Below are 12,471 nucleotides of genomic sequence, written 5' to 3'. Positions count from 1 at the left end.
CCTCTGTCACAGCACTCTACTGCAAGTAACAACTGATCTAACAAAGATTCCAAATCTTCTGTACACATAAAGCTGAAAGCAAACACTAGAAGATGCGGGTTATAGAAGAAGAAAAAAAATTAACAAACCTGTCCATCGCGTCCAATCTTTACTGGCTTATGTTCATTCCAAGGATTGGTCAGGTGAGCAGACTTAGTGAATGGCAATTCACGCCTAAACATGCAAGTGGCATCATTTACAGTTTTGCCTCCATTTTTTGTTAAAAAAACCCCATAAATTTAAAAATGCATACAGCAGGACATTACATACAAAATAATCTTGTTACCTTTTGCGCTGTCAGGTCTCTGAAGGACTGTATTAGTATATACCAAGTATTAGTAATATAAGATTTCACTTTGACTTATTCCAATATTAACTAGTATCGTCCATACTATGACACCCTATCTTAAATTTTTTTTTGGTCTTTGTATAATGCTTGCTTATTATCTCAACATCTCAATATGCTGACCAGTCTTTACGTGAAGTGGTAGTTCATGGCACCTACTGAAAAGAAATCTCTGAACATCTGACCTAACTATGAAGCTAGAACTGCCCTGAGCTGGAGGTGGGAGTCGGGAACTTCCAGAGGACCTGTCCAACCTAGATTTTTCTCTAATTCAAAGTCTTACCTTCCCTGTATTTAGTTTTTCTGGTAACCCAAAGGACTTGTACAACCACTCAATGTATCTCACATGACTGACACAGCTTTTTTTTCTTAACAGAGGTTTAAAACCTTTCCTGTAAGACATATTCAAGTTAAATTAATGAATGTTGCTCACCACCTGTACATTATGCAAAATACCTGTACTATTTCATATGTTATTTTAGACCAGTAGCATTTTCTTTGTTCAGTCAGATGCCAAGATGCTGGTTGAAGACAGAGCAATCCTTACAGGATTTTCCCCCCCTTTTATCCACAGACATCTATTCAAGTGAGCAATTGAAAAAAGAAATAGTTTCTATAGTGCATGCCAGGTACAGACTTGAGTCCCAAGCTCAGTAACATGGAAGCATGCGTCTGAGGAAATTGGAAGACAATCAAGTTTTCAAAAGGATGTTGTCAGTACTCCAGTAATAAGCAGAAATGGTATTATAAATGCCTTGTTACTAAACAGCAACATAAACGAACAATTATTTACCTGCAAATCCAGTCAATTTTAAAGACTCCTCCCAACATTTTTGCATTCATTCCTGCAGGCAGCACCCAGTGTATAGGCGATCCTCCATGATGGGACTCTGAAGACAGTCTGGCAAATCCTAAAGGATTTCACATGAATTGTGACGAAGACACAACAGAAAAGCTATTGCACATAAAACTCACTTTCACTTACCTTGGTAATAGCTCACTTTCCCTTACCTTGGAATTTGCCACTTTCTCTTACAGAAAATATCAAAATAACACTCCTCGCTGATCTAAATGCAGCATTAAGCTTCTTTTCATTCACTGGAAGTGTCGACCATACTCCCTAAAACAAAACAATCCCCACACCCCACCACCAAAATATATAAGAGTTCATCTCAAGTGATTTAGCTAACAGAAGTATATAGTGTAGGTAAGGAAAACAAGACCAATCTAGTGTTCTGGGATAGAAGAAAATGGAAAAAGAAAGGTATTGCTAAATTCAGTTCCTTCAGAAAGTATTTTTAGCTTACCCCATAGTAAAACTTTTAAAACGCTGGCTTTTCAATTATTTTTTACATTGCAGATGCATTTAGACTGTCTATAAGGTTTAATTTGTAATTATAATGACGGACAAATATATGAAAAAATTTGCCTTTAATATTATCTATGTGTGTGTTAACTGACTTTGGGAGTTCACGTATTATATAATACACACAAACTATGAAACCAACAGCAGTATATATACTGAAAGGTGGGTAGGTAGACTTCAGTAACCTTAGCATGACACATTTGTTAAGGATGGCTTGCAGACTTTAACACTCTTTCAGAGGAAGGTCAGAAACATGAAATACACCAGATCAACGTTTTAAATTGGCAAGACAACTCAAACCAGCTTGTTCAGCCTCCCACATGCCCACCTACGAATTCCTACCTTTTCCCTTTCACCAGCCGTTGTGCAGCCATGCACAATAAACCCCAATCTATTTTAAGGTACCAGCTGAGCTCAGCTATAGAAGACCAGTTTGCTGTATTACTTTTCAGTCACATCAATCTGTTCTCTAAGCAAAATCAGAGGAGAAGCTTATGCTGGTTTAATAAGTCCAAACTTCAGTCTCAGAGTATGATCTAGGATCTACCAAAGAAAATGTTCCTCCCCTTCCTTTTTTATTGAAGGTATGTTCTCATGTCCTGCTCTATGCTCAGATTAGTGCTTGCCTGACTGACAATTCATCAGGGTCCCCAGAGAACTATTTGGATATTTTACTAGCTTTCAGTCAGACGTACATTGCTTTAGGCTGCTTGTGAAGCCCTGCTGTGAACTACAACAATTTATTACATTAGCACCACAAAAGCCAGTTTCACGAAAGCGCAGTGGCAAAGCACTGATGCCTATACACTGAGAAACAAAGGACAGAAAGGAATATACTCCTCTGAAGAGCTAAAGCAAACACCAGTCAGAATGGTGCTCACTGAACAGATCAGACCCAAAGCTGGAAGCCAATCCTGTCCAGGAATTTTAAGATTCATTTAATAGTTTTAACGCTAACCTATTTTAAAAATCTTCATTAACAGACTCATCCACTCTGTGTATTGTGTAACAGCCAATCAGCTATTTTCTCTACAAGTTGTTCCAAATAACACATACAAATACAAAACCAACAGAGCGGCCCAGCACCATTCCTTAGCAGTTGATGTCCAGTGGACTGGAATCCTCCTCAAAAAACTCCCTTACACCAGCACTGCCAGGCGTACATTTCTGCAATAAGGTTTCAGATCTCTGAATCAATTGAAAAAAATTACTCTTACATCATTAGATAAAAGCCAAAACAAAAACAACCTTCTGAACCTTCTCACAGCATAGCAATATGAACACCGGTGCTGATGAAAGGGAGAAAAATAGCCATCACAGCATGCTCAATGGAGGTTGGCTTGGGACATTATCAAACAGACCTTGAGGCCCCTTTTTAACCCTACTTTTTCTAGGCCACCAGTCACTTATCAAGCTAACTTTCCTAGGTTGCAGTGGAACCAGAATAGCTACTCTTGAAGAATCAAGGGGCTTTCATCCTTGCCTCTACCAAGATCTGAGTGATGGAGAAGAGAATGCACCTATCTATATGCTTTTCTGTAATAGGGTGAGTGTGTTTGAAAAGACAAAGTGATCAGTTCGAAGAAAAGTCAACATACCTTTGCTTTAGCAAGCGATACGTTTTCATGGTTATTACTCTTGATGAGAAAGAATCTTGCATCTTGGAGAATGTATTTAAGTTTACTTGTTTGGTCTGAAAAAACAAAGTGTCAAATAAGCAGACCTGTAAATATTTACAGTTGTCAAAAATGTTGCTTTGACTGTAGATAGTTGTTTCCTTCAAACTACACCGTATCCCACCCAGTTCCTACCTATGTATTACCACAGTCAACCACCCAACTTGAAACTTGAAGTCTAAGCTGTAGAGCACAAAATGCCAGGGGAAACCAAATCAAAACTAAAACTTAGATATTCAGGTAAAGAAAAAAATACAATAAAATCAGCATGATTCAGTGATGTTCCGATATATAAGACTTACTTCCATGCTTAAGAATCTTAGGATAAATACTAGGTAACATTCATATCAGTGTAAGTCATCCAATACAGAATGCTGAAATGTTCCTCTTCAAATGTAAGCATTTTATTTTTTTCTTTGCTGCCTCTGCAAGGAGCAAAGTGACTGAACTTCTTGCATATCACTCAACACATGCAAAAGTAGCTCAAGATTCACTTGTTATGCTCAGAACAATTATGCACAAACTGATTTATATCGGAACATTACTACTTACAGGTAATTTAATGAAAAAAGACAATGGCTTGCTATGGGGCATGCATTAAAAATTCAAATTTAAATGATACCTTTTTGGACAGCACGAACGGAAGATGATAATTTCTCATGCTTCTTTTCTGAACCTGTGTTTAGCCAAAGTACATTTGTTCAGATTGAGCCTTAATAGAGATAATATACAATTTCTACAGCCTTGTCACATACAATTTTCATTCATGACAAATTATGCTTTCTGGCGCGCACCCACACACACAAAAAATACTATTCAATGTGCACGAGTGTTTTGTTTTGGGTTTTTTTTTTTGGTTTTATTTTTGGGTTGTTTGGTTTGGGTTTGTCTTTTTAAAATAGTATTTGAACAATTTCCTACTCAGAAAACTAGTCACTGAATCATCATCTTCCAAGTTTAAAAAAAAGGTGAAAATTCCACTTAAGCAACAGAATAGCATTAAAGTAACAAGAAAGCCTACTTCCCCCCAAAGGTATCCACACACAACATGCCAGAAGTCAATACCAAATTATACAAAGCTACATACCCCATAAATCTCTACAGCCAGTTACATATATTTTAGATTACACATTAAGATTTGATGCAAGTCAGGATGACAAGTGATAAAAGGAAAGAATACCTGCATAAGATTCTGACGCAGAACTTCCACTTCTGTCAAAAACAATCGGAGATATACCTCTAGCTCTCTTCCTCTCCTTCTTTTTCTCATCTAAAAAAGCCCCATAAAGAAATAAAAGCAGTATTTTAAGCAAATTGGCAAGCAAAACAGATAAAAAGTACTGAGACAGGAAAATAAACATCTATAATAGTGAAGTTAGCATTTGGCTTGCAAGCGAAAATTGTAGTTGCTGTCCCAAAACTATCATGCACAAAAGCAGCAAATGCTAACTTCTCAAGCTCTTCATTCACAAAGGGAAGACAGATGCCACAAATCTAGCAATTCTCTGCAAAGTTCAGAGAAAGAATTTATCCCCCAAGTATTTTAGTAAGGGTGGTTTAGCTCTTCTCTTCAGCCTTCAGCCAAATTTGCAACACAGAGCAGAAAACTGTTGCAATAGTGATACAGACTCATTCACTCAGAGCTTAACAAAATGGCAAGAGGTATGAAAACAAAACACTGTGGCACACAGGCAATTCTTCCCACTCTTAAAAGTGTCACATTATACTACAGAGCTTTTTATAACAATTATTGCAGCTTCCCTTGTCTTTAGGTTACACCTTTCTGCTCTCTAATTTCAAACAGCAGAGCTGAGCTAAAAAAGGCATTATGTTAAGCAGGATGACCACCTATGGAGGCTTCAGATAAGAAGATACACAACAGGAACCTTAACAGGATTGCTAGCCGCCCTCTCCAAAAACAGAGACAACAAAACAACACACACACACACACACACACACACCCCCCAAACCCCACCCCACTCAAAGAGCTAAACCCAAAAGCATTTACATCATTAACACTTCACATCTGTAAGTTAGGACCCATTATAATATACAACTGCAAAACATTTTTTCTCATTTCTGGTTAAAACGTTTTTCTCTTTCTAACTTTACCCTAACAGCTAATCATTTCAACAAGTTTAGATTTCTTATGCTGAAGTCAGCCACTATTTAAGTTTTAACTATCCTTCCCTGGGGAGATGGTACTTTTACTACACCAGCCTATCTGGTCACTCACCTAAATGAATACAGAACAGTTTAACACCAACTTCAAATGAATTGTATGAGAAACTAAGCGATTAGATACCTAAGAAAACACTAATTCTAATGTTTCAAAACATTGAACAGCAAGGCCAAAGCAATCAAGGACAATATGAATCCTCAGCATGGTAACCCTAATATTCACACATTTTAGTGTAAGGAAATACCACTTCCCAGTACATTTTCTCTTTTCTTATGGTATTACATAGTTAACATCTTACTGACTTGTGCTACTAAGGCTTACTTTTGACACAGTCAGGAAGTGATTATTTTTAAAAGCAGCCAAACTTTCAAGGCAAGGTATTTCAGATTAGCAAGCTAGATGTTACCTACCTGATGCATCTGAACCAGACCCGGATCTGACCGATCCATCCGTGAAAGAGGCAGATTCAGAATCAGAATCACTGGCTTCACTTCGCGTGTCATAGTCGTTTCCTTCCTTCTGATCTCTCTCATCCTGTTCATACTCTTCTTCATCCTCCTCCCCATCTTCTTCCACCTCTTCGTCCTCCTCCCCTTCATCATCTTCCTCTTCTTCCATTCCTTCCTCCTCATTCTCTGTATTGCCTTGTTCAGAGGAACCACTACTTCCAGTCTCATGATCCGAACAATATTCCTCAGAATTCACCTCTTCTTTAGAAGAATGGCTGGATCTGCTTGGTCTTCTATCCACATCATGCCTGATTCTCTGATGTTTAAAGAAAAAGTGAATCAGCAGTCATATAACATTGTCATGATGCACACACAGTCCTAAGAGAACGTGCCTTATAAAAGTCTCATATAATTGCTTTATTTATAAGGCAGCAAGAATATTTAATACCTCTGAACCATCTGGTGTAGAAGACTTTGCCCTTCTGTCAATATCCCTCTTCCTCATGCAAGTTTTTTCTGGTTGTCCTTTATAAGGTTCCCTGGAACTGCTTGACATGCGCATCTTTCGATCACCATCTGGGCGCTTGTTTCTATCAGACCTCTGATACTCCTCATTCTTGTATTCTGATACTGGTTTTCCTTTCGTACTTGCTATTCTCTTGTTATTGCTAACTGATGAACTAGGAGGCTTTGGCATCATCTGCCTCGATGAATGCACAGAAGGTTTTTGTCTCTTGCTTTCAGCGTTTTCCATCCTGTCAGTTTTTCTTTTTGATCCTTAAATAGAAAGAGACATCAAGTTCAATGTTATTTTGTATGTTAAACCAAAAACTGTGTAGAGGCTCCTGCTTTCTCTGGGTGATTTCCCTGTTGCAGTCATAGGTAGCACCTTCCAGTTGTAGACTTTGCAACAACACTCAAAACTGCTCCTTAGGAACAGCTTGTGTTCCCAAACAGGTTATTTTACTTTAAAAGAGCAATCCTTTAGACTTTGGTAGGTGTTTTCTAAATTGTATATATGGGATTGGACTAAAGCCAAATCAAGACCTGAGCTGGAATCAGACTTTGGGACTCCCCCTTGTCCCATTTCACTTCACCAAACTAAAAAGTACAGTCATTTTCTAACAGCAAATGAATTCACAGGCCAGACTCAGCAACTGCTTTTGAGACAAAAGGAAACCCAGTTAACTTTTTGTTTGGAAGGTCAGGTAAAAAAAGCAGCTGTCCATGAAATAAAGACTTTTGGAACACTTTCACTCTTTGACTCAGGTTATAAAATCCACTATTGCAAAAACTTATAACTATAACAAGAAAGATGGTTTTTAGCATTTACATTCCTGCAGGATATCCACTACCAAAAGTCACCTACCCTTTTTCTCACTTTTATCTTGTTCGCTGTCAGGGTTATACAACTCATCATCTTGGTCAGGAGCATCAGTCAAAATGTCATCTAGAACATTCAGCTCACCATCTGAAAAGAAAATAGTTAAAAACAACTATTAAAAGTCTGGATATGTAAACTACAGTAAAACTAGTACTTACAAACCCAAATATTTCCTTTAGGGTTACAGATCTGTCACAAGGCAAAAATTAACAACATCTTGATTTATTTCCACAATTTTGGAGGGAAGGATACAGCAAAGCCAGTAAAAGAATTAAAATACATATCACAAGATGCACTTAGGCCTCTGAGTAAGGTCCAAGTTGGCCCCTCATGTTACACAAGCTTTGCAGGAAAGCTGACCTACAAGTAAAAGCTTAACAAAAAAAGCCTGTGTAAAATTTGAGAAAAAGGAGACTAGGAGACAGTCTGAGCGCCATAAGCAAACAGAAGGGACATCTCTCAAAATCCCAAGGTACCTGTGCCTTAAATTATCTCCCCTCCTCGCCCGCTATTTTTGTTTCATCGCTGTGTTAGGAGCAGGAGTTTTGCAGTTCACCCACAAGTAGAAAAAAATGCAACAGGGCAAGTTAACAACAAGAACATAAGCTAGGTCAACCCCACTGAAGAAGGAGAAAGTACTACTTATTTGCTACATAATTAATTCTGAGCTGCTCTGAGAAACACAGCCACAGCTAATTCGTCTTGATTAAAAGGGCAAATGTTTAAGAAAATTCATGCTGGAAGCAGCAAATGTACCTGGTCACACAACTTTTAAAATTTTCATTGTTTCATTTTGCCTGAAACCAAAGGGTTTATGTAGATATATACAGTGATTCTGGTTGAAGAAGTATTCACCAGTTTTAAGACAGCAGATCTATATTCCAAGCACTTTAAAAAACTAAGCCTAAGCATGCAAAGGGAAAAATAATAGAAAAGGTATTGATTTTGGAATCTCATCTTTCTTCTCCTAAACTCTGGAATTCTTAGCTCTTTCCATTTTATATAACTATGACTGATTCTCTTTTATGTGTTCAGGAAAAGGAAAGCAGAGCAAACTTCAAGGATTCAGCTAGTTGACAGAATCGGTAGAAGATGCATTGTACAATGTTATAAAGCAGCAGGTAAGGACTCCTGTGCTGAACAAAATTGAGGTAAGGCTGCAAACAAAAGTCTTCCCAGGTTTGGCAACTTGTCTATCCCACACTCTTGAGCTGTGCCACAAGAGAAGTTTTAAAGTCTGATATTAAACAAGACACAATCTGCACCAGAAAAAAAGTTAGTATTATAATTTTATCTCTGCTATATACTACTGAATCGGAATTCAGGATGTGTGCTAGCTTTCCTGTTGGCATTTATCCACATTTTCTGTGGTAGGGGGAATGCAGAATTGGTCCCTGAACTGCACAACTGCTATAGCTGATGCAAAAGAACTGGTGCAGAGAGGTGGATCAAGCCTTTCCCTGGCAGTTTACAGTTAGGGGGCGTTAAAACATAACACAAATCTGCATCGTAATTCTCTTGGGAACAGTCCTTTATGTTTGTAGGTACCTACACATCCACAGTAAATATTCATGCTGTTACTGATGAGATATGCGAGAGTCAAGATTTGTGGCTGTGCAACTGCTAAGCATGGGCTGCTACTTCCTGTTGCATTCTGCTTCCTTACGGAAGACTAGGCAAGTTCAGAGCACAAGATTTTTTTTACTGGAAACTAATGAAAAAGAGATGCACTATGCTTAGAATATTAAACATATTACCCATGTCAGACCACACACATGGAATCTTAGCTTTCTTTCCCCTTTTGGTGAGGCAACAGCACGCTTGAGTAAAGCTACATTTAACCTAGCTACTGCAGTAGCATTCAGAGGCACTAAAAGACTCAGCTGGTTCAGAAATAAATGAAAAGGAAAATTTAATGGAATAAGAGTATCTGACACATACTCTTTGACAAATCCCTTCCAGGTTAGGTGGGCCTGATTTATAGTTGGAACCTTAAACAAGTCCGCAAAGACAGGAGGTCGATGAGTTCCCCCCCCCCCAACCCCCTTCTGCAGATAGATCTATCACACTTCTGTAAAAATAAATTTCCAGATTTATTTAGCAGCCTGGTGATGCAAACAGGGCAATCTGAACACACAATTCCCAGCTCCCATGTGCATCAGTTATACTGCTCAACTGACTTCTACAAGATTATTCCACTCACTGAACTGTCACTGTTAGCATTCAATCTGATGAGCTAGATTATCTCAGACAGATAAAGATACACATCAGGAAAAGGACAAAAAAAGAAACAGAAAAATGGTGGCACACAGATTTCTTACAGTTCATCACTGCTGAAGGGAGAAAGTCCAAACGAGTCCTTTTCATTACAGACACTTCCAACTGGGCTCTCCTGCAATTCATCTTTTGTTGACTATGGGGTATGTTGGATACTTCAATGAATAAATTTAACTTGCCCTAACCAGCAGGAAAATAACCTGGGGAGGCCTTTTTCCCTCTGCTGGCCTTGAGCATTAGATCTATCCAAGGAAGGGTCCAAGCAAAAATCTGATTTAGCAAACAGGACATTAAGAACAGGCAACTTTGAACTGAAAGGATATATGAGATTTATTTCCACTGCTTTCAAGCAGTGAAATAGCATTTGTCTTCCAAAAAGAGCATAAAATATGCTTTTTGTTGCATTTACAGTAGAAGTAAGTTCTGTTACAAACAAATGTGTATTAATACCTGCTATTCAGTAAGAATCATCCCTTTCATAGAAGAAAAAATGAAAAGTAAATTAAAATGCAAAACATAAAAAAAAATTTCTTGTCTGCTACTGATGACCTGACCACTCCCAGTGACTAAAAGGAATAAACCCCCCAAAGAATATAAAAATTCAAGCCTATCTGCATAAATTATTATATTAATAGAAATTTATAAATGATAACAGTAAATGTTTCAATTTCACTGTTCGTTCACAGTGGCAGCTCACATCTGTTTCAACACAACCTGATTGTATCCCATCCCACCAGTCTTATAATACTGTTAAGAATCAAACACCAGAAATAATTTTAGTTATCGGTTTAACAAAATCTAGTGGGAATTTTCCATGTGATGTAATTTAATAAATATTACAGACAGCAAATTTTCACCACTCTGACAAAGACATTTTATGGACATCTATCCTGCAAAAAACTTTACATGAAACGTATTCCACAGAAATCCAAAACAGTGTGAGCCAAACCACAAAACCACAGTGATCCTTTTTTTTATAACACTATTATCTGCACTAACCACCAAACACGAACCTTCTACACCTAAACTTTGTTTTTAGTTCTTTAAACAGACTATTTTGTGAGGACTACCTCATATAACTTCACAGACAACATGTGGATCACTTCAGCTTCCGTGTACAGTGACAGGCAGTTATTAGAGTTGTGAATGCACATTACCCTGGCAGCGTTCAATTTCTTTAATTCAAACTTATTTAGCCACAGTGTCCAGAAAGCGTATTGACAGCAAAAAGCCGTGCAAAACCCACCAAAATAATATTCCAACGTCAGCTTCTTCTCACGTCCCTCGGCAGAAAATTCTGCAGAAAATACAGCTAGGAATCCAAGCGGGAATAAAGAAAAGCAGATACTTTCTGCGACAAGATAACCAGCAGTAACTCGGGGCCAATAACGTTAAACTTACGGCCCACGCTATTCCCCCTGCTCAAGTCACCTTGCCCTGAGCCCACCGCTGCCGGGGCCCCCCGTTACAGCACGATGGCCCGATCACCCACAGCACCCCAGGGCACCCCCGGGTGCGCTTCCCCACACACCACGTCTAAAAGCTATAAAAATCGTTCTCGAAAAGGCTCTCCCGGCCCCGCTGCCCCTCCGCTCTCCTCACGGACGTCTCCCAGAGTGAAGGCCCAGCACCAGCAAACAAGCAGGCTTCAGGGAGGGGGGATGGCTCAGGAAAGAGGGGCCCCCGGCCCGAGCCGTCCCTCTTTCCCAGGGCCTGTACTGCCCCCACCTCTACCACCAGGTACCTTTTTCCTCCCGGCTATCAGCCGCCATCCCGCCGCCGCGACGCGTCGAGCGCCTAAGATGGAGGCTCCCTCTTCCTGCACGTAACGATTCCCTCTTCCCAGAACGCACCGCTTTGTTTACGCTCCGCGCGTCACGGGGCGCCGCGGGCAGGAGGAGGGGGGAGGGGGGGGGCGGGGACAGAAAGGAGGGCGCGCGCGCGGCAGGAAAGGGGCGGGGCGCGGGCGCGCGTACAGGCTCGTCGCGCGCGCCGTGCCCGTGCTGCCGGGCGCTGAGGGGAAGCCCGCCATTTTTGTTTGTTGGCGGGGTATGTGACTGGTGTCTGGCGTTACTGTGCGGTTGGCCTGCCTTAGAGCGCGGTCTTGAGCTGTTTCCCTTGCTGGGCAAAAAGCTGTAGGGAAGGAAGGAGCTTTCTGCCTTCTCAAAGTGGGGGAAGTGATTTGAAGAATCAGTCAGCAATGTACAGGCGAGCGGAGGTTATCTTTGTTTGGCAGCGCTGGGTGCGTGCGGGGATCGCTCCATCAAAGTCATGCATCCCGAGGGGACTTTTCAGTCCCCCCTTTATACAAGCTATTATATACATACCTATTCATTAGTTTTCCAAGAAATTGTTTACATATCCATTACAATTCTGAGAATTCATTTACATATCTCATGCCTGCGCGATGTCCTTGAGGAGTTGTCTCTACGCAGACTATTCTTTAGTGGCCATGTTTAAAGTCTCCATCTTCGCCACGTTGCACGTACAACAGGAATCTAAGACAAAATGTCCCTTCTAAAGATAACCAACCCAAGGACTTAAGTCTGTGCATCCACCATGTTGTAATAAGGGTCCTTGGACATTTCCCGACTTTAAATATAGGTGCGTCATCCTTTAGATAAGTGGTACAGCATTCACTATTCAGAAGCCCGACTCTCTTGGTGTTTGTGTGCTGTTTTGACAGCTACGTGAGGTGTTGGAGCTCTTGCTGTGCACCTTGAGTGGAGCAAAGTAACCATGGCCTCCCTCA

The 12,471-nt window shown here is 40.0% G+C and overlaps 1 protein-coding gene across 8 annotated transcripts in view; it reads right to left on the bottom strand.

Annotated features, from left to right (window-relative positions):
• The window catches only part of YTHDC1 (YTH N6-methyladenosine RNA binding protein C1), a 29,213-nt gene extending 17,595 nt beyond the window's left edge, over nt 1-11,618 (bottom strand). For 2 of the 8 annotated variants that reach the window (XM_013299688.3, XM_005238030.4), the window contains exons 1-10: nt 11,464-11,618; nt 7,428-7,529; nt 6,507-6,835; nt 6,020-6,374; nt 4,608-4,697; nt 4,050-4,103; nt 3,350-3,444; nt 1,397-1,505; nt 1,179-1,296; nt 129-213 (exon numbers count right to left, since the gene is read on the bottom strand). In XM_013299688.3, coding sequence (XP_013155142.1) covers nt 129-213; nt 1,179-1,296; nt 1,397-1,505; nt 3,350-3,444; nt 4,050-4,103; nt 4,608-4,697; nt 6,020-6,374; nt 6,507-6,835; nt 7,428-7,529; nt 11,464-11,491 — 1,365 coding nt within the window. In that variant the 5' untranslated portion in view covers nt 11,492-11,618. Of the gene's footprint in view, nt 1-128; nt 214-1,178; nt 1,297-1,396; nt 1,506-3,349; nt 3,445-4,049; nt 4,104-4,607; nt 4,698-6,019; nt 6,375-6,506; nt 6,836-7,427; nt 7,530-10,965; nt 11,032-11,463 lie in introns of all 8 variants that reach the window. The other 6 variants (XM_013299687.3, XM_013299690.3, XM_027787727.2 and 3 more) reach the window with 6 other exon arrangements.
• Nucleotides 11,619-12,471: the final 853 nt, after the last annotated feature.

This window comes from Falco peregrinus, chromosome 2 (assembly GCF_023634155.1).
Source record: "Falco peregrinus isolate bFalPer1 chromosome 2, bFalPer1.pri, whole genome shotgun sequence".
In the NCBI taxonomy this organism is placed as follows: Eukaryota; Metazoa; Chordata; class Aves; order Falconiformes; family Falconidae; genus Falco; species Falco peregrinus.
This window is presented reverse-complemented; position numbering and strand designations above follow the sequence as displayed.